Source organism: Coenobita brevimanus, chromosome 107 (assembly GCF_032717465.1).
Source record: "Coenobita brevimanus isolate Jiangsu-jjx chromosome 107, ASM3271746v2, whole genome shotgun sequence".
NCBI lineage: Eukaryota > Metazoa > Arthropoda > Malacostraca > Decapoda > Coenobitidae > Coenobita > Coenobita brevimanus.
The window spans coordinates 19,259,009-19,285,933 of record NC_137060.1 but is presented as its reverse complement, the minus strand read 5'-3'; the positions used below and the strand labels follow the sequence as shown (position 1 = coordinate 19,285,933).

The 26,925-nt window shown below is 43.0% G+C and overlaps 1 protein-coding gene across 1 annotated transcript in view; it reads left to right on the top strand.

Moving 5' to 3' along the window:
* Positions 1–26,925, top strand: part of HERC2 (E3 ubiquitin-protein ligase HERC2) — a 433,977-nt gene that overhangs the window by 162,964 nt on the left and 244,088 nt on the right. The window contains exons 36-38 of the mRNA XM_080285543.1: positions 10,939–11,001; positions 16,612–16,772; positions 18,309–18,500. Of these exons, the coding sequence (XP_080141669.1) occupies positions 10,939–11,001; positions 16,612–16,772; positions 18,309–18,500 (416 nt within the window). The remainder of the gene's footprint in view (positions 1–10,938; positions 11,002–16,611; positions 16,773–18,308; positions 18,501–26,925) is intronic.

Here is a 26,925-nt window from a genome sequence, read left to right as displayed (position 1 = left end):
GTTTAGAGACACTGGACTATAATTCAGGGGTTCTTCCCTGTTTCCTCCCTTATATATTGATACCACATTTGCCCTCTTCCATTCTAGAGGCACTTTCCCCTCTTACAGAGAATACACAATTAAACTGTGAATCTTATCTGCCAGTTGTTCTCTGCATTCCTTGAGTACCCAATTAGAGATTCCATCTGTTCCTGGGGTTTTCCTTACATCATGAGTTTCCAGTAATTTATATACTTCCTGTACTTCCACTTTTATTTCTTTTATCACTACATTTCTTGCCACTCCCTCTCCTTCCACAAACTTCTTTTCATTAGTGAAAGCTGATTGGAAACATTTGTTCATTATTTCTGCTTGGATTGCCGCATCTTTATAGACCTCTCCATCTACTTTCAGTTTGGTGATTCCCTCCATTTGTTTCAATTTGCCATTGACAAATCTATAAAACAGTTTGGGTTCATCCTTACATTTGTCTGTTATATCTTTTTCAAAATTCCTTTCTTCCTCTGTACATATTCTTGTGTATTCATTTCTAGTTCTTTTATATTCTTCCTTCGTTTTGTTGTTACCTCTCTTCTATTGTTCCACGCTGTGTCTCTCTTTTTTTTTTTGCTATCATACACCTTCTATTAAACCACTCCTTTTTCCTGTTTTCTTTCCCCCTTACTCTTGGCACAAATTTTTCCACTCGAATTATAGAGGCCTATAAAAATATCCCACTTCCACTGTATCTCTCGTATTTCTTTGAATTTTCTTCAATCTGCACTTTCAAAAAATATTCTCAATCCTGTAAAATTTTCTTTCCCAAAGTGTGTGTGTGTGTGTGTGTGTAATTCACCGGGTCGGTCAGGATCACTTGATGGCCGTGATCGTCAGCTTTTTTTTTACCCTCCCGGAAGGGAGCTGAGAGCTCATATAGTCCGATCTAAGGGCAAGGCTGCGACCTTCACACACGCACACACCCGTCCCCTTGCTCAAGGGGGACAGTAACCACCCACTTCGTCAGTGAAACTTTTCGCAACCCGAGCGAGGCGCGAACTCCCGTCCACCAGTTGGCAAGCGAGAACGTTACCACTGCACCAGCGAGCGGTGTGTGTGTGTGTGTGTGTGTGTGTGTGTGTGTGCATAGAGGCAGTAGTGTTACCATTGTGTAATAACTGATTCATTCATTCATTCATTGCCAGACGCCATGTATCCCAGACGGGGTGGCCAATGGCTTAGAGTTAATTGTTTTACAGGGAGGGGTACTAATCCTCCACCAACCCCACTTGACATGTAGGGATGCCAACAGCATCTGGTGTTCCCAGGCGGTCACCCATCCAAGTACTAACCAGACCCAGCGTTGCTTTGTTTTTACTTTATACAGTATATGTTTTGTGAAATAAGTGAAGTAATGCTTGCATTAAAATCTGATCAATTAAATTCACTTTGTTAATTTTCGATGTTGAGAAGTAGACATAGAGCTGGTAACAAAATAGTGTCGGGGGAAGTAGGGTGTAAGAACAGCTGCCTACCCTGTTCCCATACAGCCTTGTTGTTATGAAGTTCAGGTGCGTGGGAGGAGGGCAGCAAAATGGTAGGGGACAGGGCGATGTGGAGGCGATTTGTTGTGGCCACCTCTTTGTTTAGTGTTCACTTACAGTAAGACTTCACGGTAACGAACTTATTGGGGTCCAAGCCACTCCGGAAAATGCGAAATTCCGATAAAAGCGACATCAGAACTTCCCGCTGCAAACTCGGACTTTTTCCAATATATTAGACATTAGCCCCGATAGCATGAATGGTTTTTAAACTGTTTTGACTATCATTGCAGTACTGTACAGTGTTATAACTTCACTACATTAATCAAATAGTGTAATATATGTAAAATAATACTGTACTGTACACTAACAAACATGTCTTTTATTTGTCTTATTGTGGTGAACATAGAAGAAGTGATCAGGCAGTCCGGACTGCTTCTGGCTTTATCAGACTTTTTACAATATATAGGAATTTAGTCTGGCAGCTCCTTGATTCCGATAAAAGTGAATTCCAGTCCATTGCAGTCTGTTATATTGAGGTTTTACTGTATATGGATTACATTTTGTATATTATGTGTGGATATTTAGAGGTTAGTGTGAATGCATAATGAATGCTAAGGGTGAAGTGGGACTACTTGAGATATAGCTTTGTTGATGACTGAAACAGTGCTGCAGCTGCATGACTGGCAATATTGTATTTTATTTTACTGCACTGAGTGCATCCACTTGTAATGACAGAGACTAATGGCTTCATGCTGTGATGTAACATAATTTACCTGTGTTTTGGTTGCTAAATTGGGCATTGATAACAACAGATTTTGTGAACCAAATCGGAAGTTTGTGAAATCGGAGTGGATAAAATTTAGCATACAGTATATATACAGAACTGTATTCTTGTTGCTATAAACCTCTTTTCACACACACATCGTTATACTGAATATGATGGTAGTATTAGATTTTATGGATATTAAGTTCAACATATGCAAAATACAGTACTTTTTTTCCAATATTATGAAGCCTGACAGCATCAAGTCATTGATGACAAATTCAGTGTTTGTTTTTACATCCACCAGTGAAGTTGGAGGAGTTTATGTGCTTTCCTGTGTCTGTTTATGCATAAGATATTTTACAAAGTTGTCTTCAGATTTCAGCAAAATTTTTCTGGATAGGTGAGCTGTGGGTCAAGGAAGAGTTGATTAGATTTTGAGGTGGATACCAATCTGACTGTGGAAATAATAAATTTGTTTGGTGTTGGTAGAGGTACAGAGATATGTGCTCTCTCATGTTGTATAACGGGGCAGACAAGACCAGTAATTGATTGTATGAATCTAAAAGTGTTTGTCTGGTAGGAAAGAGGAATTACAATAGTAAATAAAAAATCTTATTGGCATTGGCGGAAGTATGTCATCTCAATGCTTCCTAGTCCAGGCCTATTGATGACTACAATTTCTTCTGCACTGCTTATATGGTGCATACCAGTAGATGAAGGAAAGATTGCCATTCATGACAGCTTTAAAAAATTAAGTATCTGTCAGCTGAAAAATACTACTGTAATATGAGACCAAGAATCAAAAATACACATAAAATGCCTGTGACCTTTCAAGGTAAGGCTGCAAAGAAAACAGGTGAAGAGAGAAAGGGGAAGACAGGAGGAAACAGCTCCTGTGAAAAGAGTGGAGAAGTTGCAAGAGAGTGAAAAAATGGCAGAGTATAAGAACATAGTGGAAGAAAGATTGGGAAGGTATGAGTTAGAGCAGATGGAAGGGGTGAAAGAAGTATGCAAGATATTCACGGAAGAGATATGCACAGCATGCGAGGTGGTTTGAGGAGTGAGGAGGAGATGCAGGGGTGCCCAAGGAACAACATAGTGGAGTGATGAAGTGAAACAAGCTGTGGAACTAAAGAAGAAAGCATATGGTGACTGGTTAGCGAGTATAGGTAGGGGAGAAGATGAGAGAGAGAAGAGAGAGGGGAAGGGAGGTGAAGAGATTGGTGAAGGAGAGTAAGAAGAGAGTGGATGAAGACTTTGGGAGGAATCTGAGGGTGAGATGAAGGGAGAGTAAGAAATTGTTTTGGAAGGCAGTAAAGAAAGTAAGACAGTGTGAAAGTGGAAACAGTAGGGGAGTGAAAGATGTGAATAATAGATTGTTGTTGAAGAGAGAGAAAATGAGGAGATGGAAGGAGCACTTTGAGGATTTGTTGAATGTAGAGAGTGAGAGCAGTGCGAGTATAAGTGGCTGGAGAATGGCTGGGAGAAGAAGAGATGAGAGGAGGGAGGAAGAGATCAGTAGGGTGGAAGTAGTTGAAGCAACGAAGAAGATCAAGGTGGGCAAGGCCCCAGGAATTGGTGGAGTGTATGGTGAAATGCTGAAGTATGGGAGTGAGATTGTTGTGAAGTGGATATGGAAATTGTGTAGATTGGCATGGGGAGAGGGAAGGGTTCCAGAGGACTGAAAATCAGGTATAATTGTTCCTTTATACAAATGAAATGGGGAGAGAGAAGTATGTGGTAACCATAGGGGTATTTGCCTTCTTGTGGTAGAATACTCATTGATAGAGATAAGCATATAACAGAGGAGCTAGTTGGAGAAGAACAAGGGGGATTTAGGAAAGGAAAAGGGTGTGTAGATCAGATATTTATTCTAAGATGTTTAATGGAGAAGTATCAAAAAGGGAAAGAAAGTGTATGCTGCCTTCATGGACTTGGAGAAAGCATATGACAGAGTAGATAGGCAAGGTATGTGGAAAGTATTAAGAATATATGGAGTGGATGGGAAATTGTTGAGTGCTGTGAAGAGTATGTACGAGGGAGCTAGGGCTATTGTTCGAGTGGATGGTGAGCTGAGTGAGTTCTTTGATCTAAATGTGGGACTGAAACAGGGATGTGTGATGTCTCCATGGCTATTTAATATATTCATGGATGGGGTTGTAAAGGAGGTGCAAGGTAGGGCAGTGGATGTGGGGGTGACTCTAATGAATGAGGGTGAGGTGTGGAAGATTCTAGTGTTGCTGTTTGCTGATGTTACAGTATTGTTGAATGAAGATGAATGGGAGTTGCAAGGTTTGGTGAATGAGTTTGGGACAGTGTGTAAGAAGAGGAATCTGAAAGTTAATGTAAACAAAAGTAAAGTTATGGTGTTTGAGAGGAATGAAGTCACAGAGTGTGCAGTGAGGTTGGATGGTGAGGATATGGAGAATGTGAGTGCATTCAAGTACTTGGGTAGTGTGATGAGTAAAGAGGAAAGTTTGGGGGATGAAGTGCATGAAAGGGTACGGCAGGGAAGGAAGGTTGTTGGTTCACTGAGAGCAGTGATGAGAAATAGGGAGTTGAGTATGGAAGTTAAGAAGGCTCTGCATGATAGTATTGTGATCCCTACCCTGACATATGGAAGCAAGACATGGACCTTGCTAGAGGGGAACAAGTCAGGAGTGAGAGCAGTGGGAAATGAGTTACCTGAGAGGAGCATGTGGTGTGACATGGAGGGAGAGATTGACAAATGAAGAGGTGAAAGAATATTGTGGAGTGGATGAGGATGTGATTGAGAAAATTAGGAGAAATACATTGAGGTGGTTTGGACTTGTGGAGAGAATGGAGAATGAACGACTAAGAGGGTGTATGTAGGGTAAGTGGAGGGAGGGAGAGACCGACGATGAGGTGGAGGGATGGAGGTGAGAGGTATATGAGGGAGGGGGGAGTGAATTGGGGGAGAGGGCAATCAAATAGTAGGTGACATTGCGACTTGGAGGCGTTTTATCTGCGGCCACCCTTTGTGGGATTAGGGCGTCGGGCTGTAGATAGATAGATAGACCTTTCAATCAGTAATATCCCCTTCTTTTTTTTTTTTTTTTTTTTTTTTTTTTTTTTTTTAGGGGGGGGACAAAAATGTTCATGTTACAGTAATTATGGTAAAATAAATGACATCCTGTGTGGCAGGTCCACTTTTGGAAGATTCACCTCATATAGACATCCAACTGATTTATGTTATTTTCATCAGATTTTGAATTAGATTTTTTTTTTTTTTTTTTTTTTTTTTTTTTTTTTTCATCATTGTGATCCAACACTACCTGGATCCATATGCACTGAATGCTTCATTATCTTTTTTTTTTTAATAGAGAAAACAGTAGAAATTAGATGGTGAAATTAGTTACTCAGAATGTTGTGAAAGGTATAGGTTTATGGTAATGTTCAGAGGCCGTTGACCATGATAGTGGGTGTAGATCTTTTCACTTGATGGTAGGCACTGTCATCAGTCATCATTGAGATGGTAGTTACAAGGCTCACTGTCCATACTGACACTTTGGCCTGTAAGGCCAACCACCCAGTTGTGATAAATGGTTTCCTGAGTTAGTGTAGAGTCACATGAAGGTTGCATTTCATTGAAAATGTGGATTGTGGGATTATGTGTAGTTGTTTTTTAAGCAGTGTTATAGGAAATGACTGATAGTTTCCACATCTAAACAGATCATCACTGTGATAATGCAAACAGTCATAATTTGATTAGTGTTTTTATTTATTTATTTATTTTACTTGGTTTAGATTTTGACATGTTGATGGCACCAGATTTGCTTATTCTTCATTTTGGCAACTGATAAAATTTCCATACTGTTTGAGTGGTGAATTGCTGTGATTTGTGTTTAAACAGTACAATGTTGGCTTACGTTAAGTATATACCATTACCATGTTCCACAAGCTCCTATTTTTTTTTTTCCCCCCCCTGCTGTGTAGGACACAAGTATAGGTATATGATAACCTGTAAAAGCAGGGCTGGATTTAAAGCTGTGAGGGCCCTCAGCAAACACCTGGTGGAGGTCCTGGCTCTCACATTTTTGTATCATCATTATCATCATATGATCCTGTGTTACCCCATGAGGAGTGTAGGAGCCTGAGGCTAGACAAGTTGGCCCTGACATTTGAGACGAGAGTGACCAGCCTCACTCATCCCTGAGTGGCATTATGTGACCAATAAACCCTAACCATCCCTTGGATATAAATCTGCCCAGGATCAATCTAACTACAGCGCCATAATTACCCACTAAACCACCAGACACTGGTTGTATGGTTACCACCAGCATAGTAAATGGTTTCCTGGTGTACAGGAAAACATTTGACTTGTCAGTCAGTGTAGAGTCAAGGAAGAGGGAAGAATGAAGGAAAAAAAGACAGAAGGAGAAGGAAGGAAGGAAGAGAGGAAAGGACAGTCACCTGAGATCAGCACTAAATTGAGTGAGTGGATGGCAGGCCTCCCCCACTTACCACAGATCATATTTTTTTTATTGTTGAATTATTCTGTGTCCTCTCTGGTTACACAAATTATTTTTATGTTCTTCCGTGTCAAATTACTGTAGACAGGTGTTCAAGAATAATATGATTTTTTTGCAAAAATGTACAAATTATCACAGATATAACTTTTTATAATGTTACAAGATAAAAGACATATGATAAACAAGGGCAGGTTTTATGTTTGGTAGGAGGTCTTCACATCCTCCTATTTTTTTTTTTAGGAAGGCTTATATACCTGCAAGTACAGAAAGTATTTCCTACAGTTCACGTAACTATGTGGGATATGGTGATAGTGTTTGTATGTCTAAGCATCATGGGGAAAAAAATGAACAAATATACCAGTATAAAGTGCACATTGTTGCAACCTAGGTTACCCAATCATTTGAATGGTTGAAACTGTGAATTACCAGTATATTGAAGACTCAGATGAATAGGGGAAGGTGGCTTCTGGCCACAAACATTAGTTTTATACTTTTCTCTAGTATCTACCTGGGAGTAGGGGTTTTTTTCAAGAATACTCCCCCAGTATCCCTGCTTTTCGTAAAAGGCGACTAAAAGGGTTGGCGGAGGGTTAGTGCCCCTCCCCAGAAAGCAACCAACTAAAAAGACAGACAATAAACCTCGGACAAGGACTGACCAAAAGATGACGACTAAGGACCGGACAAAGGACACGGTTATCAGAACTTGGAATGTAAGGGGAGCGAATGATGAGGTGAAAGAGAGAGAGATTGTCCATGTGCTTGAGGGTGCAAAAGTTGATGTATGCGGAATAACTGAAACGAAATGGAGAGGTGAGAGTGTGAGAGAATGGGAGTATGGATGGGGTATATGTGCAGGAGTATGAGAGAATTAGAGGGCAAAAGGAGTATGTATAGTTGTGAGTAAAAGATGGAAGAAGAGCATAAGAGAGTATGGATCAGTTGGGCCAAGGATTGTGTGAGTCAGATTGAAGGTTGGAATACAAATGTGGGCGATTGTGTAAGTGTATGCGCCAATGCAACATCGTGCAAGCAGAGTGAGAGAAGAGTTCTGGACAAATGTGGAAGTGTGCTTGGAAAAGTTTGGAAGGAATGAGAGAGTGTTTTTGATCGGTGATATGAATGGTAAAGTAGGGAATGTGAAGGTGAATGGAATAGTTGGTGAGTGGGGTGTGCCTACTGAGATAGTTGAGAATGGCAATGCATTAGTGGACATTTGTGCTGGGAGGGGGTTGGTAATAGCCAATACCCTCTTCAGGCACAAGATGATCCACAGATATACATGGCGAGTAATGAGAAGGGTGGGTGGTGAACTGAATGAAAGGAAGGGAGTGATTGATTATGTGTGTGTGGGTGAAAGGATGCGAAGATGTGTAATGGATGCAAGAGCTTATAGAGTTTGGGGGAGTGGACTTTCTGACCATTACTTGGTGGTGGCCAGAATCAAGGTCCAATTAGGATGAAGAAATAGAAGAAGGGAGGGACGGGAAGAAGGAGTATTTTTAAGGAGAGTGGAAAGGTTACAAGAGGATGAGAGAAAGGCAGAGTATAAGAGAGAAGTGGAGGAACGATTGGGCAAATATGAATTGGAGCAGATGGGGGACGTGGAAGGTGTGTGCAAGATATTTACAGAAGAAATATGTTCAGCATGTGATGTGGTGTGTGGGATGAAGAGAAGACAGAGGGGTGTGCAAGGAACAGCGTGGTGGAATGAAGAGGTAAGACAGGCTGTGGCACGAAAGAAGAAGGCATACAATGAAAGGATGAGAAATAGGGGCGTGGAAGAAGTTGAGAGGCGGAAGAGAGAGTTACATGTAGAAAGAAAGAGAGAGGTGAAAAGATTAGTAAGAGAGAGTAAGAAGAGAGCGGATGAGGAATTTGGAAGGAACTTGAGTGTAAAGTGGAGGGACTGTAAGAAAATGTTCTGGAAAGAGGTGAAAAGAGTAAGACAGGGTGGAAGTGAAGTTAGCAGGGGAGTGAAAGATAAAAATGGTAGATTACTAGTGGAGAAGGGAGAAAAAGTGAGCAGATGGAGAGAACACTTTAAGGAATTGTTGAACATAGAGGATGGAAGTAATGTGAGTATAAGTGGCTGGGGAATGGCTGGGAGAAGGAGGGAGGTGAGACGACAGGAAGAAATCAGTAGGATAGAAGTTGTGGAAGCAATGAAGAAAGTTAAATTGGGGAAAGCCCCAAGAATTGATGGAGTGTTTGGTGAAATGCTGAAGTATGGGGGAGAGATAGTAGTAGAATGGATGTGGAAAATGTGCAGATTTGCCTGGGAGGAAGGTAGAGTCCCAGAGGATTGGAAGTCAGGTATAATTATTCCCTTGTACAAAGGAAAAGGGGAAAAAGAAGTGTGTGGTAGTCATAGGAGCTTCTGTTTTCTTAGTATAATAGGAAAAGTGTATGGGAGGATACTTATTGACAGAGTTAGAGAAAGAACAGAGGAATTAGTTGGAGAAGAACAGGGAGGCTTTAGGAAGGGAAGAGGTTGTGTAGATCAGATATTCATTCTTAGAACTTTAATGGATAATTTTCTAGAGAATGGAAAGAAGTTGTATGCAGCTTTCATGGATTTGGAGAAAGCATATGACAGGGTGGATAGACAAGGATTGTGGAAAGTATTAAGAATATATGGAGTAGATGGGAAGTTGTTGAATACTGTGAAGAGTATGTATGATGGTGCTAAGGCTGCAGTACGTGTGGATGGTGAACTGAGTGAATTTTCCTCTTTGAAGGTTGGGCTGAAACAGGGATGTGTCATGTCTCCATGGTTGTTCAATCTGTAAATGGATGGGGTAATAAAAGAGGTACAAGGTAGGGTAGTGGATGTTGGAGTGGCCCTAGTGAGAGAGGGTAATGTTTGGAAACTCCCTGTAATGTTGTTTGCAGATGATACTGTGTTGTTGAGTGAAGACGAAGGGGAGCTGCAAGGCTTGGTGGATGAGTTTGGGAGAATGTGTAAGAAACAGAATCTAAAGGTGAATGTAGGGAAGAATAAAGTGATGGTCTTTGAGAGAGGTGAAGTCAGTGAATGTACAGCGAGGTTGGATGGTGAGGAATTGGAAAACGTGAGTATGTTTAAGTACTTGGGTAGTGTGATGAGTAAGGATGGAGGTTTGGAAGGTGAAGTGCTTGAAAGGGTACAGCAGGGAAGAAAGGTTGCTGGTTCCTTGAATGCAGTGATAAGAAGCAGGGAAGTGAGCATGGAAGTGAAAAAGTTACTACATGACAGTATTATGATACCAACTCTAATGTATGGAAGTGAAGCTTGGACGTTGTTGGAAGGACACAAGTCAAGAGTGAGAGCAGTGGAAATGAGTTACTTAAGAGGAGCCTGTGGAGTCACGTGGAGAGACAGGCTGACAAATGAAAATATAAAGGGGCGTTGTGGCGTGGATGTGGATGTGATAGGAAGCGTTATGAGGAACACACTGAGGTGGTTTGGCCATGTGGAGAGGATGGAGGGTGAAAGACTGACGAAGAGAGTGTATGTGAGTCAGGTGGAGGGGAGAAGAGGGAGAGGGAGGCCGAGGATGAGATGGAGGGATGGGGTGGAGAGGTATATGAGAGAGAGGGGTGTGAGTTGGGAGTGGAGCAGTGAAATGGCGGGGGACAGGGCGACGTGGAGGCGATTTGTTTGTGGCCACCCCGAACGGGATTGAGGCATCTGGCAATAGATAGATAGATAGTTGTTATGTGTTAGGATGGTAACCTCTTCACCTTTTCATTTTATTCATGCCATATCCTGTTGATTTTATTACACTTAGGAGAGAATTTCCTAACTGGAGGGGTTAGAGTTAGTGTTTGTTAACTCTTCTACCATCAAAGGCCTCCCCATTGTTGAATATCATCTGGAAATGGAAAGAATAGAACATAAAAATATTAGAGCATTCAAGTCACTAACTTAATTTACATGGAGATGGTGGAGGCTTTCAATTGGTGGAAGCATCTGGGCAGTTGCCCAACCAGTTTTTCCCTAAATCCAGCCCTGCTTAGAAGCCCTTATAGAACAGGCTTTCGTCTTTTTAAAATGGTAATTTAAATTAATTAATACATACTTTATATAATGTATCATACACCTTGGTTTTGTTGTACTGTTCTTCATTATATTAGAGTTGTTAGGTTGAGAATCACAAGGTCCATTCTGTATTTAAAGCATTGTGGTCCATGAGGAATCTTCTTCACACGCTTCAGTCTCGCCAGGCTCCCTACCGCCCTGGTATGTCACTCTAACTCTTGCCATGTTCAAATCAACTGACTGGCCAATCATTTCATGCCTTTTCTTACATGAATGGGTGCATGTTTGCTTCTGTTTTTTTATTATTATCATTATTATTATTATTATTATTATTATTGTTATTATTATTATTTTTGGCTGAATTTATTCCTGATTTCTCAGAAGCACAGGTGCTTCAGTATCTGACCTCATGTGCTAAACAATTTTTTTTAGGTGTTGTAGGTTACAGGTGTCTGTGTCTTGTTGCATTAATATTCTCTTGAATGTATCCTATTTTACTTCTCATTACTACCTGCAAGTAGCTAAATTTTCCTGTCACACAAAACATTGTAACAGTATCAGACTGTGACAGTATCATGCTTCAGCTTCTTGGTTTGGTTGTTCCTGAGAAAGCCTGCCTTGCATGTATCAAAGCAGAAGGTTAAAATTGCCAACTGCAAGATACAGAATGTTAAACAGTGAGTATGGGTGATGATGTATGCATAACAAAATGTTGTTGTGGTATGGTATGGTATGGATATGTAGCTGGGCCCTTACCACTTTTTAAGTATTTATGGTGTCTAAAAAATATGTGAAATTTCTGTAGAGCTCCAGTGTTGCATAGTGGATGATTTTAAGGTTAATAAAGCACAGTTCTTTTTTTTATTTTGATATATCTATATGACACAGAACAGATAGTAAAGATTGGCTTCATATTTAGCTTGGCTCATAGAAATTTCAGTTATATGTCCCTAATTATGTGTTAGGAAATTCTGACTCCCTTTTTTGTGTCTGGAATTCAGACCTGTCTCTCCATTACATAAGGAAAATATTGTTTTGGAAATCTGAGGAGATTTCATTAGTACAATATGTAATAGATATAAGCAATACAGTCTAAGGGTTCCCAACATAGGGATAAATTTGCCCTGCATTGAGATACTTTGGCCCCACCCCATCTATTTAGATGGGAATACAGGTTGGAATATGTTGATACAGACTCAGGATGATGATGATGGTGATGATGATGCTTAGGATATCATAGTCATCATCATCATCCGAAAGAAATTTTCCATTTTGACGTAACATAAGGAGATCAGGAGTATGGCTCTTTTATCCCTTTTTAGGTATGAATTCGATGAATAGAAAACTCCAGGTACAGTCTCACCCCTTTTGTGTATGAGGTACAATGTGAAACAATGTGGCTTGGAACACATATGGTGGGTAATGACTTTACTACATACCTGTCTGTAAGTACAGATGGGAGTTCCAATTACCGGTAGCCTTTTGTACCTCCTTTACTCATCTTTTGCAACAGACAAGGAGTGCATGGGTAAAGTCTTTCTCTTGAATTCACATTGATGGTAATACAGTACTGAATGTAGATATGCATTGTGTAACTAAGTTCCAGTTAAACTAAGTGATAGAGCACAGACCCTCAATTATGGAAGTATTTCCCTTATAGAGTAATAAGTTAATACAGTAGTATATGGAAACCTGGGCAGTGGGCAGAAAAAGGTTGGGAACCCCTGTAATACAGCATTCTGTAGCAGTAAGAAGATGCAGGGTATCTCTAGGTACTGACAGATATAGTTCATCGATTCCTTCTGCCTGTGGGTGACACTACACTGACAAGCCAAATGGTTTCCTGTACACCAGGAAACGATTTACTATGCAGGGTGGTAACCACATAACCAAATACTGTATTGGCGCCTGGAGGTTTAGCGGGTAATTATCGCCCTCCAGTTGGATTGAGCCAATGAAGGTTTATATCCAAGGGGTGGTTGGGGTTGACTGCTCATGTAATGCCACTCAGGGATGAATGAGGCTGGTCATTCTCATCTTAAATGTCGGGACCAACTGCCTAGCCCAGGGCTCCTACGCTTCTCGTGGGGCAGTGTAGGATTGGATTATGAATGGATGGATGGATTCCAGTATTGCTCTTGGGACATACTGAGTATAATGCTTGTTTTGCTGTCATATAATCCGCAAAATTTTAGAGCAAGTATTTGTTCAAAACTCCAAATATGTATTTTTGATTCTTTCAGTTCCCTTACTGGTAGGCAGAGATTATAGTGTAAAAACTGTGTGGGAAAAGTTATTCTTTCTTGCTGACTCCGTGATAGTCTGCAATTTATGCCTGAAAGCTCTACCCTTTGTGCCTACCAAGTCCATTCCACATTTCAGGTGTGATATTGTCTTTAAGTGTTGTGCTTCATTAACATTGAAGGAGAAAACATTCCATCCTGCATCTTAATCAGGGTTAATCATCTACAATACAGTATTAGTATGGAAAATAGTTGAGGAGAAATGTGAGGGTGGGTGTGAAAAATTGGTTTGCAAAATGAGGAAGCTACACCTCCAGTTACTTTGACTATGATTAGAAAAGAATATGCTTATGTATGATGTCTCTTTAGGAGATTTCATGCATCATATTTTTTTTTCTCTCCATTTCAATGGACTATACCTGTTCTTGAAAGAAGACAAGGATTTTTCTTTTGTTTTCTTTTCTTTTGTCTTTTTGTAACTGAGATGACAAAAGTATTAAATCATAGGTGATGTAATTAAGTGAAAATCCAAGAAAAATGAGTGTTTAGTCTAAAAATAGGGATGAAGCTGGATAAATAATGAAGAAAAAATTATATTTAGTAGCTTTATATTTGGCCTCTTCCAATAAAAATACAATCATTTAGTACAGCAATACAGAGTGTTGATGAGATACTGTACAGAGTACTTTATTCCCAGTCCTCGTGACATAAGTATGTTTTGTAAAGGTTCCATGGAATGAGAACTTAGCAAATGTTTTGGAGCCATGTGCTGTTGGCCTGTCAGAAGGACAATCACACTTTTATGCTGTACAGTCATCTTAATATAAATAAGGTTTGAAGAATAACTTAAGGAAGTTACTGTTGTGGCCTTGGACCCGTCTGGATGTGAACCTGGTGAATTGCAGGAAACCGACTATTTCATCCAGGCATTCCAAGAAATCTTTTAATTAACTTATGTTGAAGGATTGTCTCTGTTGTCAGAATGTGAGTTGAATTTTGTTTTGTGTTGATACTGAAACAGAGGAGTGTTGGCCTTGTTATAGTTTGGCTAGATGCACTCATATCTCCCACTGAGAATGTCAGTTCCTTTAGGATGAATATCTGGTGGGAGCTCATGAAGGATGTTGTTTGTCTGGTGGTTTGGGGTGTCTGCATTAACTGTGTGCTTGTGTACAAGAATATATCAGTGAAGTGTTGCGTTGAGTGGAGGAGGAGAGTTGCTGCTGAGGTCTCTGGTGAAACATTGGGAAGTTGTTTGTTTTTTGTTTCTTAGTGATGTTGGGTAGTGCAACATAAAGTTATGAGGATGGATTCTATGCTTATATTAGCATTATAAAGTTGAAGAAAGAGGGACCAGAAGGGCCCCATGGCAGGTATGCACTGATTGTTTGAAGTACCATCTGTGCCAAATCATCTGTGGTAGAGGCAAGTTACAATACCGAGGGAGTGTGAACTGCATCATTGGTGTACTTGTAAGTTAAACTGTGACCCCTACCATAGACTAAGCCTAATTTAACTTATATAAACTTTTAAACTTATTAAGTAAGAAGTTATGTAAAATAGCAGATTACAGGCAGACACCGAGATACAATACCCCAACAGTAGATGCAATACCGCGGCATAACGATGGGGGTAGAAATGACCACCCTACCCTGCTGAACAGTGGCCAAACCCCGGTATAACAATGGGTTATGTTTTTTTCAAAACCAATTTTAATGATATTGTAGACTTAAATTTTGTGTTTAGGTTGATTTATATACTGTTTTTAGACTTAAATCAATGTGTTTTAGTCATAGGTGGGGTGAACATTGTCATTTTGGGGTATAGTTTACTAAATTTGATTTTTTCCTGACTAATGTTTTATGATTTTCAGATTTTTTTTTTAGGTTTAGTTGAGTTATAAATTCTTTAAGGCTTAGTTTAGCCTGTTTTAAAGCTATTTGGGGGTTTAGGTTAGCTAGAAACTTGTTTTTTGACTCATTTGGGTGGGTTTAGGACTTGGTTGGGGGGTAAACCCAAGGCTCAAAACCGTATCCCTATACCTTATGTGTTAAATCTACCACGAGATATGATAGCTCACCTAGCAGTTTTTACTTAACCAATTGCATTGTTAAACTGGGGTATGTCTGTATATCCATCCTAAAAAAGTGTCTTATTATCAGTGAAACTACAGTAACAGGGAAGAACCCATGGATGGAAGCATGTAAATGCACAGTAGAGGTGACAGACTGTACAAGCATAGCATTTAACTGAGATGAACACAGTTTGACCATTAGACAAAATAATAGTCATGCTGGGTTGAGGGACAAGCCAGTCCATGCATATGGAGTTGTAGTTTAATCATTTTGGTGCTGGCATACCCTGACTTCCAGTATAGTTGTCCTTCTTGTAATGCGATTTTAATTGAGTTACTTTGGTGTAGCACTTTGTCAGTAAAATATACTGTGCCAGCCTCTCATGTGGTCTGTCCTTCCCATAGTGAAAGCCAAGAGCTGTTGTTACTCAGCTTTTGGCTTAAAGTCTGACATCAGATCCTGTGTCCTAACTAGGGTGCTCATAGGCCTTAGTGTCATACATGTTCCGTTGTCATCACAGCTTCACAGCCACCTTTTCAGCAGCACTGTTATTTTCCCATGTGTGCCACAGGTCCATTTTCTTTGAAGTATTTGATGACAGACACCTTTTTCATGATGTGTGATACAAGAATTCTTCTGGGGAAAGGTAAGGGGTTAAGGTGGGAACAGACACCATGAGGCACTTAAACCGCAGTTCTTATCACCATAACTTAGGTCACTGAGTTTTAGGTAATGCTGAAGTGTATTTATTTGATATTTGATATTGAGAAGAAAATTACTACATCTTGATTTTGGTCAGTGTTTCTCTGATTCACAAAAAATTACAAGATAAATGAGTCATCTGTCAGGGTAATTAGAGAGAAGGATATTAAGTTGTTGCAGCTATTCCTTACCAAGCAGTAGAAAGGTGAAGATCTTAGTTTTGACTAAGACATAAAAATTAGTGATGAATTAGGTGTAAAGGAAACACAGCAATGATTTACCAGGTGGCATCTGGCCCATGGTTTCTTGGCTTAACCCTGATACGGTGTTGGAGGACTCTATCAATGACTTCATCATTGAGGACTCTGGTGATCAAGATGAGGCTTTGTATGCGGTGTTGACAAGTAAGGGTTATGAGGACAAACACTTGGGTGACCCACTTGTATCATCTGGGGCTTGTGTAGTAGACTCAGTCTAAACAACCCCAGCATGCCTGTCAGTCACCCCATGTTTCTTATATGCATTATTATATACAAACAGTAGGCTAGCACTTTACTGTTAGGAGACATTTTGTATGGAGACTAAAGGTGCAGCGCAGGTACAAAGGTGGAACAGGTAGACTTTTGTATCCAGTATAAAAACTGGAAGCAGGCAGGTGGGCTAGGGGATGAGAAAAGGGGAGGCCCATAGTGATACACACCCCAATAGCAGTCTCTCACAGCTTGCCATCCATGTGTTAGGTAGTATTGTCAGTATTTTGATTTGTACTGGAAATACACTTTTTTCTTCAGTGACTGAATCCACCCTGAGTCGGAAGCATCCAATGATGGTGGTGCGAGACTCTTGTCTGCACCTGCTGCGATCTCTGTTGGTTTCTACAGGCCTTAATGCACACCACATGTCTCCTACCAGCCTTAGAACATTTGCTGCTCTGCTTCACAGTATCATACAGGTGGGTGAAGTATTACATTGTACAGGCAACCCCCCAATTTCATGGGGGTTAGGGGACACAGATCCCTGTGCATTTGGAATATCTGCGTAAGTTTGATGCATCACCCCAAAATGCCCCTATGGTATCCTGTCACCCTTGTAAGCCCCTAGAAACCATCACAGGAACCTAAAACCAGCTTAAAACCACAAATATATATGGTACTACTACAGTATACAATTTTCTTTAATAAGAAATAACCAGTAAATGGGCATGATTATAAGAATTAAGGCTAATTTTTTTGTTGCTGACTGCCACCGACACCGCGGCAGTTTTGGTCGGCCATCCAGAGATAGAAAACTTTCTCCATCTTAGATAGTATCGTATCCCGGGCATACAACACGTATTTAACCAAGGGAGGGGCAGTCACTGCCAGTGCTTTCTTAATCGTTACCTCGCTTTTCTTAATGGAGCGTCCTGTACTCTTGTTTACATTAAAGAGTTTTTCCAACAGCTGCATATGTCATGCTCTCCCTACACTTATCCAGCAACTTCACCTTGTAATAATTTTCTTATGGCGCTTAGGGGTGGTGCCATGACCACTAGAAGAGGCAGGTTTCTTAGGGCCCATGCTGGATACACCTGTAGGATAACAAGTTATCACGCAGTTGTCACAAAAAAATCACAAAATAGGGCTGTAATGCTCTACTGTTTACCACAGCTTTGCAGTTGTAATGTTAACATACGTGGGAGAACTAGACTATGGCACAAATTAATACAGACCTTAGGCATTGACCCCGGTGTGGCACAGACACACATGGTAGTACAATTTATCACACTAACATGCACAAAAACTCATAAAATGGGACTGTACTTTGCTCTGCAGTATAGCACAGCACTGCACTTGAAGCCTTTGTAAAACAGAGCACTAGGGTAGGGCAATAAAAAATGTTAAAAGTTAATCAGTACAGGTACCTCGTGAAAGCATAGTAGAGGTGTTTGCGGTGCAAGCGCAGGTGAGAGAGAGGGAGAGTGGTGCAGGCCTAGGTTAGGGGTATATATGGGTGCAGCCGCCTCATGATACAGTGTGCGGCTGGCTGAGCATAGGAAATAACCGACACCATGAGATGCCGCAAATGCTTCCTGGTGATTTCCATGGACTTGGATCGCTGAATAAATTTTTACTGGGGGAAAATATCCATTAAAGCAGGGGCCATGAATTTCAGGCACGTGAATTTTGGGGGTTGCCTGTATACTGATATGCTTGCCAATAAGTCAAGTTCCTATTTAAAATGTTTATCCATAAGTTATTTTTCATTAAAAAAACAGAGTGGGTAGAATCCAGAAAATAGGAAAAGAAAAGCTTGGAAGTAAAACTATCAGCCACCTTTGTGAGTACTGAGTGATCTTGTCTTGTTTGCTATTGATAGTATTAGTTCCTAGGCAAAATCCACTATACTACATTGCTGGTATAAGCTATGATGATGATGATGATGATGATGATGAAAAACAGAGATATTGTACTTCTGAGATGACCTAGTGCATTTTTTTCATGTTCAGGTAGGAACAAGACAGGATGAAGATCGCGACCCACTGCTGGTTGAACAGTACGAGTCGTGGTGCACTTTGGGTGTGGTGCGGTCAGTCAGTTGCTCCCCTGCCCTCTGTCGATCCCTGGCCACTCCACCCTGGGTCAACCTTATACTCAGCTTGGCTCAGACCTTCACTGGCCCTGCATCACTGTACCGAAGGGTCAGTTCATACCTCGTACAGTATAGTCTTACCATATAAGTTAAAGAATTTTCTTTTTATGGTAGCCGTAGTTGTAATTTATTGCTGTTACAGTAGAAGTATTAATAATTTATGTGGTTTAATTAAGGAAACTTGTACAGCAGACCCCTGGTACATGATGAATTGCTTATACCTGTGGTTCTCAACTCGTTTCAGGACATGGACCACCAGCCCAATTAAAAAAAATATCGTGGACCATTTCATTTTTGAGTAATGATAAATTAAGCATAGACAACAAACATTTTGGTTTGAAAAATATTTCATAAATAGGAATAATACAGTTAAATGAATGGGCAGTTATTTACAGTAATCCCTGCACTATCCGATGTAATAGGGCCAAAGGCATGTCCGGAAAGTGGTCCCGTCCGGATAGTGGGCCCCAGCCTCCTGGACTTGTACTTATGAACCCTAACTCAGAAAAACACCTATACAACTCCCTCTGGACATGCATAGCACCTATTTAAGGCCCAAATCACACCAATAAGGGACATAAAAGACTGAAATAAATGCAAAAGAACCATAAAATGAGGTTTTAGAGGTGAGTTTATACAATATTAAACATTCTGGGTACTTACAACAAGTCCCTGGCTCCTGGACTGATAGTTATGGACCCTAACCTAGCCTAACTCAGAAAAACACCTCCCTACTGCACATGCATAGCACCTAAGACCCTATTCACACCAATAAGGGACATAAAAGAGTGAAATGAGGTGTTAGAGGTAAGTACAGTATGAAAAATACAGTACAATATGAAACATTCTGGGTACTTACGGCAAGTCCCTGGCCATCTCGACGAATAACCCGCCTCTTTTCAGGCTCTGACAGTAAGGAGTTCCTGAAGCACTTGCAGTAAACTGTACATGAAGTCTTGCACTGAACTTAGTCATTTGCACTCAGAATTCCATTCTCTTTACACTGCGTACTCTAGTCTTACTTGCGCTCCATTGTGCCTTAATGAAATAAGTGTTGCACTCTGCACTTAAAGTCTTTTGCACTCATAAATCCATTTTCTAAACATAACACACTCGTTAATTTACGCTACATTGAAAGTCTGTTAAATCTTTGTCTTTTCACTCAGAATTCTAATTTCTTAACATTATGCACTGTTTTTTTTCACTGCACAACATTGTAAATTCCCATGTGGTCGAGTGGAGAAGTTCTAGGCGTTTAATCACTGTCAGAGTCTGAGAGTAGCTGTTACAGGTGACCTTGGGGTGCGTCGCTGGGTCTTGGTGATGGAGTACCCACTGCAGACGACTCTGAAGAGAGGCGCAAACTCATGTCGAATGGTGACTCCACCATGCCTGATGTGCTGGGCTGTGGCTTGGAGAATGAGGGCCTGTCTTGGGGAGGCAATGGAGTGGAGCCAGGGCAGGGCACAGCGGGGGTCACGGGTCTGAAAAAGCTGTCAATGGTTGATTGACGCAAGGAACGACGATTTTGACGATTAATGATGCGCTGCCTGAAAGCACGCACTTCCTCCACAAGTCCCAAGGGCCCCATTTCCCTGTCGCAGTCCAGGTGCTCTAGGTAATCTAGAACAAACTCTACATGTTCCCGGAGTGCGCTCAGCTTGGGGATGGCTGGAGTAGTGTCACGCTGAGAGGAGTCCGCATCATCGTCACCGTCCTCGTTGGAATCTTCAAGCTGGGTACTGACACCTGCAACTGAAGATGCGATCTCTATATCAGACATGGTCTGATACCCAGGATCACCCTCGTCGTTGTCCAACCACTCACGCACTTCGTCCACATCAACATCGTCCCCATGGGCACGTAGACGTGCATGGAAGTCATCCACGTCAAAACCTAGGAAATCGTGCTCCACATCCGTTCCGAGAAGCAGATGAGACCAACCATTTTCTAGAGTCTTGACAGGGATTTCCTTCCATGCACTGGCCCAGTTGTAGATGGCAGACTTGATGTTGTAGTGGCGAAGGTTTTCCAAAGTCCACTGGCCTCACGTGTCCCGTCCCTCCCTGTGCTCGTCCTCGTCCTCGAGAACAACCATCACCTCATCCAGGAACTTCCTTCGGTACAGCCTCTTCGTTGCCACGATCACTCCTTGGTCCATTGGTTGGATGAGAGCTGTAGTATTAGGTGGCAGAAACATGCGCCTAATGCGGCCATTCTCAGCAACCAAGTCCTTGTCGCACAGGTGAGCAGGTGCATTGCCGAGGAGAAGGAGGGCCTTTACCTGGTCGCATGGGATTCCCAGTTTCTCCATCTGGTAATGGATGACCTCCTTGACGAAATGGCGGTGGAACCAGTCTTTGAAGATGTGGGTAGTGAACCATGCCTTCAAGGAATGGTACCAAACAGGAAGGACATCCATTACCCCACGAAGACACCGAGGCTGCTTTACATGGGCAACAATAACGGACTTAAGCCGGTGCATGCCGTTAGCATTAGCACAACACAAAGCAGATATCCATTGCTTGGAGAGCTTGCGGCCAGGTACACGCTTCTCCGTCTCCTCGGCTAAAGTGTTCGTAGGCAAAGAGTGATAGAATAAACCAGTTTCGTCAGCGTTGTGGACTTGACCGAGAGTGAGGCCCTCCCTGTCGATCAAGCGCTTCACCTTGTGCCGAAACTCCACTACTCCATCCTCGTTGGCGTCCAAAGCTTTGCCATGAGACTTACTGTTGGTAAGGCCATGTCATAACTTGAACGCGAAGAGCCAACCCTCGGATGCCTTGAACTCTAGGGCGTCGTGAAGCCTTGCGAACTTCTCAGCAGCAGCCTTCAGTTCTGTGCCACACACCAGCACACCAGCAGCACATTGTTGTCGATACCAAATCAACGTGGAGCGGTCGACTTCAGCATACTTGGGAGTAAACATCATCTTCCTCTCCACGTTGTGTTTGCTTTTCGACGAGAAGTCAGCCGTGTACTGCATGAGTTTGTCTCGGGATCTCTCGATATTAAACGAAGTAGATCAGGCCAAGTTGATTTCACGAAGGATGCGTGAGGAAGACCATCCCGCATCCACCTTGTCCAATATCTCCCTCTTCTTCTCCAGAGTCAAAACCACTCTCTTCCTCTTCTCAGGCAGCGGGGCCATCATCACACACACTAATAAGAGGCACGAGAGCAGCAGGAGAGCCTGCAGCAGGTAAGGCACTACCACAAAAGCGAGCACGTGGGCGGCCATGACGACGAGTGTGCACACACGAGACTGGCGGTAAGTGGGGAGGATGCAAGGGCGCTCTAGCGGACGGCGGCGGAACGATGCACCAAAACACAGCTGGCCCGTGCCACGCGCGCCAAGTTCAAATTACGGGCAGGAAAAGGTCAGATTTTTTTCGAAATTTTTGCGGTTTTTGGCCCATTTTGGGAATATTGGATCCCGGGACCAAAATATCCGGTAAGTGGCGATGTCCAGAAAGTGGGTGTCCGGATAGTACGGGGATTACTGTATTTTGATAAAATTTTTCGTATTGCATTTTCAACAAATTTAAAAATATATGCACCAATCTCCAGTTTAATACCAAATATAGTGAATGTCCTGTGGACCACCCAAAAAGTCACCATGGACCACCAGTTGAGAAACACTGGCTTATACGATGACAGAAAAGTTACAAACTTTTATGATAAATCATAAAGTTTTCAAACATAATCCTCTATGAAGCCTCATTGGTTGATGTATAATTGCTGTTTTCACTTATATGATTGCCCTCACACAGTTATACAGACATTAGTTTGTTCCTAGATGGCCTTTACACTCATCACTGTCAGGTGTGATAATGTCAGTAATGTAAAAGTAATGTAGTGTTGGAGTTCAAGCAGCAAGTGAAGTGCAGTGAAGTGAAATAGCTACCAGTTTAGGTGAGTTGGAAATTTGTTTTTAGACTTTGTTAGGTGGGTGACCTTTGGCCAAAAAAATGTGTCCCCATTGAACCCATGTTATAAATGACTCAGTGTATGACAAATTGTCATGCAATGGATGTTTGAGTTGGAAACTTGTTTTTAGACTTTGTTGGGTGAGTGACCCTTGGCCAAAACAAGTGTCCCCATTGAACCCATGTTTAATGACTCAATATATGACAAATTGTCATGCAATGGATTTTTTCAAACACATCCTCATAGTCAAACAAGGGCATGATGCTCTGTTATTGTCTAGCTAGAGGATTCTAAGGGTGAAATACCGGCTCGGCGGAGCAAGCCAGACACCACCACCCTAGGAGGAGGGTACAGGGAAGTGACCCCCACCCCACAAGGAGATGACGGGGAGGCTCTTTTCACCTGCCGAGCCTTCCGGGCATAAACAGCATATCTCCCCTACGACCAGACACCCCTCTTCCCCGCAGCCAGACCACCGGACAGTGTAAAGTAAAAGTGCACTACACTTCAGCGGAGGGAACACTCGCCAGAATCAGGGTGGAACTTGTAGTGGCAAGATCCCAAGTAAACCCTCAGATGCCGAGTCCCCTGGATCAGCCTCCTATTTAGCAGAGGACTCAGGAGGATCCTCAAGTGTTACTATTTCCCCAAGGGAGCAGCAGCACAGTAGCACCCGTCGGTTATACTGTTGATGGAGAGACCGTCGGTCAGCCACCCTCTGCCAACCACCTTCGGTAGCCGGCACGTCAGCACATCCACCAGACGACCTTCGCCGGCACACCCAAGGAGGAAGGCAGGCCCTGGGGTACACCCTGTCAGAGGTACCACGCGAGACAGAGTGTCGCTGTCCCCCAGTGCTGCCCCACCCCTGATGAAAGAAGGACAGGCTTCGTCCCGTCCTCCCGATGTCCCCGGGACAGGAGTCCCAGGCCCTGCGGCAGGAATGCAGTCTCCATCAGAGCTGTGGCTCTAGCTGGGAGTGCCCGTCGGGTGCCTTCTCCCAGCCGCCAGGGTCTGTGGTGTTAAGAGGAGTCTCCCCTGACTCCTCGTACATTCCTGTCCCTCGTAGGAGCACAGGCAGTGTCTGACGTAGGGAATACGTCCCCCGGACTTCCCCTGCACACCCCGGACCGGGGTTTCGGCAGGGCTTCCCTGCCCGCCAAGTAGGAGAGCCCCTGCTCTCCCTCCGCAAGTCCCCAGGCTCCTACAGAGGAAGTCGCCTCTTGCTCTGCCCACAACTCCTGCGGCAGAGCGAGACACCCCTCCCCCGCCTCTCTCCTTGAGAGGGTGGTATCTGCTCCCTTCCAGGAACCCCACCAGAGACCAAACCGGGCGTGACGTCCCCAAGGCCAGGTGCCCTGTCCCTGCAGCCCCGTCCTCCCCAGGTGCTGTCGGACTTCACCAGGACAAGAGGCTGCAATCCAGCCCTGCCGGCCTTCTTCAGTAGACGAGACCACAGCCCCTGGAGTCAGCAGGCCTCCCTTGATGCCTTCTGCAGTAGCTGGACCTCCCCCAGCTCCGGTGGCCACAGGCCCTCCCTGACGGCTGCCCTTGCCAGACAAGCCGGCATCTCAGCCAGGGCACCGCCCTCCCCACCGCCCACCCTAGGCCCGGGCCACCCCAGGTCTGCCCCCAGGACCCCGACGACGACTAAGGGCCAGCGCCAAACAGCACACCTCCTGGCCCTTTTCGGCCCAAGCCCGGAGAGCCCCACCTCCTGCCGGGCTGTCGCAGCTAGGGAGCTGCCCATCACACCACCCGCCAACTCCACCAGGACTTATGGCAACCCCACGGACCACCCACCCCTGTACTACACCCTGGACAACCCACCCCATCCGCCCGGCCGCCACCTGACGCTCCTGGCGTGGGCCCTCCTGCCACCCGTGATCCGGACCCTCCACCCTGCTCGTACTGTGAGTACAAAACCCTAAGGTTGTGTCCACCCCCCCCCCCAGTGTTTGCGAACCCTACCCCAGTGGACAAGCCCCCGCCCCTCCCCTGGTGGACCCAGTGTTGCCTTCCCCTTGTGTGCTATTGTGAACTCTAGTACTCGTAACCGTACGCACGGAGTGTGCGGGGTTGGCCTCAGATGTGAAACCCTCCCCCAGTGTCACACACGGAATGCTTACATCAGTGCCATTCTCCCCAGTGCGGCCTTTTCCCCCCCCCCATGCCCCAAATCCCCCATCCCGAGTAATCCGTTTTACCCTAGACCTGACATTACCCTTCCCCTCTCCCCCCCCAATCTTCCCCTCCCCCTCAGACAGATAGTTACTAGGTATTATACCCTCCCGTCCTATGTAACGCGCACCTAGTATAAGGTTAGCTAGGGTACCGTCCATGTCACGTGGATGTACATAACTAGCTAGGAATCCGTCTATGTCATGCGTTTGGATATGTTGAGGTATACTTGACTGTCTTTGTTATATACCTGGGACCAAGTGCACCTGGTGTATTGTGTGAACTATATGTATGACAGTGTGTGGAAATGTTCCTGTGTAAGGAAAGGTAGAATACGCTGTAAAGGTTAAACTCACTGAACTAGGGGGAGATATTTGTTGTAAGGACTTGCCTTCTGAGATTATCTGGTTATTACATGTCCCATAGTTTTGATCACGGGTGTGTATGTAGTTGTCTGTTGTTAATATATAAGCGTGCCTTTAACCAGTTGTGTTTGGACTTTCCTTCCTTACCTGTGACTGACCCGGTCGAGAACAAAGAACCCAAGATTGCATCCTATCTGAACCCGAGAAGTCGTGACTCAGAATACGCTGCATAACAAAGGGCTTTCATCATATTATGAGGTTAATTTACAGAAACATCAGGTAGCAGCTGTTGCTTTGTTTTAATTGAAATACTGTAGTGTGTGTGTGTGTGTGTGTGTATTTACCTATTTGTAGTATACAGGAATTGAGCGATGCTCGTGTTGTCCTGTCTCCATATCCACATTTATCTAGTGTACTTTTACACACATGAATGTTTTTCTCCTGCACCACCTTTTTGTCTAAGTCGTTCCAAATACTTATGTATTTACCCAATATACCTAATTGAGATACATATGAAATATGCTATGCTCGTGGGTTCCCATCGCTGTTTCTCAGTAAGTCAAATTTAGCTTTAAACTCGTTTAAGTTTTTAGACTCGATGATCTCTTTGTCCAGGCTATTCCATAAATCTATACTTCTGTAAGGAAAGCTATATTTCTTGATATCCTTCAAGCAGCTTGACTTTTTCAATTTCATTCCGTGTCCTCTTGTTGCTCTCTTATCCCATAAAAGCAGATCTTCTGGGTCATTTTGATCTACTCCCACAATGGTCCTGAACACTGCAATCAGTCTCTCCTCTTTCTCCTTTCCTCTAGGGAAGGCAAATCCAGCTTTTCCAGCCTCTCTTTGTATGACAGATCTGCCTGACAGGGGACCATTTTGGTTGCTGTTCTTTGTATTATCTCAATCTTGTTTATATCTTTCTTTTTGTGTGGGGACCACACTACCGCTGCATATTCTAACCTGGGGCGGATCATAGCCACTATCAATTTTTTCATCATCTCTCATCCATATAATGAAATGCTGCTCTTATGTTAGTTAGGAGTTTATAAGCCTCTCTAACTATCTTATTAATGTGCTTTTCAGGTGACAAACTATCATGGACCAGCACTCCTAAGTCTTTCTCTTCTCTCATTTTAGTGATTAATTCATTACCCAACAAATAATTCATTGATGGCCTCCTGGTACTTTTACCCATTTCCAATATTTTACATTTCTTTACTTTAAATTTCATTTCCCACTTCCGGCTCCAATCATGTATCCTATCCAGATCCTCCTGCAGCATTTTACAATCCTCCTCAACCTCTACCTTCCTCAAGATCCGTACATCATCAGCAAACAGACTTGCATAACTGTTCACTCTATCTACCATATCATTTACGTAAATCAGGAACATAACTGGCGCCAACACCGAGCCTTGGGGGACTCCACTTGTTACTTCCCTCCATCCAGACATCCTATCCTTTATTACTGTCCTCATTTGTCTGTCTCTCAAAAAAGTCTCTCATCCATTCCAGGAGTTTCCTCTTCAGTCTTCCTATATATTCTAGTTTCCACATTAGTCTCTTATGAGATACCTTGTCAAAGGCCTTCTTTAAGTCTAAGTACCCACAATCCACCCAACCATCTCTCTCCTGTACCACATCAATCGCTCTTGAGTAAAAGCTCAACAAGTTAGAAACACATGACCTTCCACTTCTGAATCCAAACTGACATTCGGCCAAAATATTCATCTCTTCTAGACATTTTATCCATCTGTCTTTTAAGATTCTTTCGCACAATTTTGCGACCATGCTGGTTAGAGACACTGGTCTATAATTCAGGGGTTCTTCCCTGTTTCCTCCCTTATAAATTGGTACCACATTTGCCCTCTTCCATTCTTGAGGCACTTTCCCCTCTTCCAGAGAACACATGATTAAACTGTGAATTTTATCTGCCAGTTGTTCTCTGCATTCCTTCAGTACCCAATTAGAAATTCCATCAGGTCCTGGGGCTTTC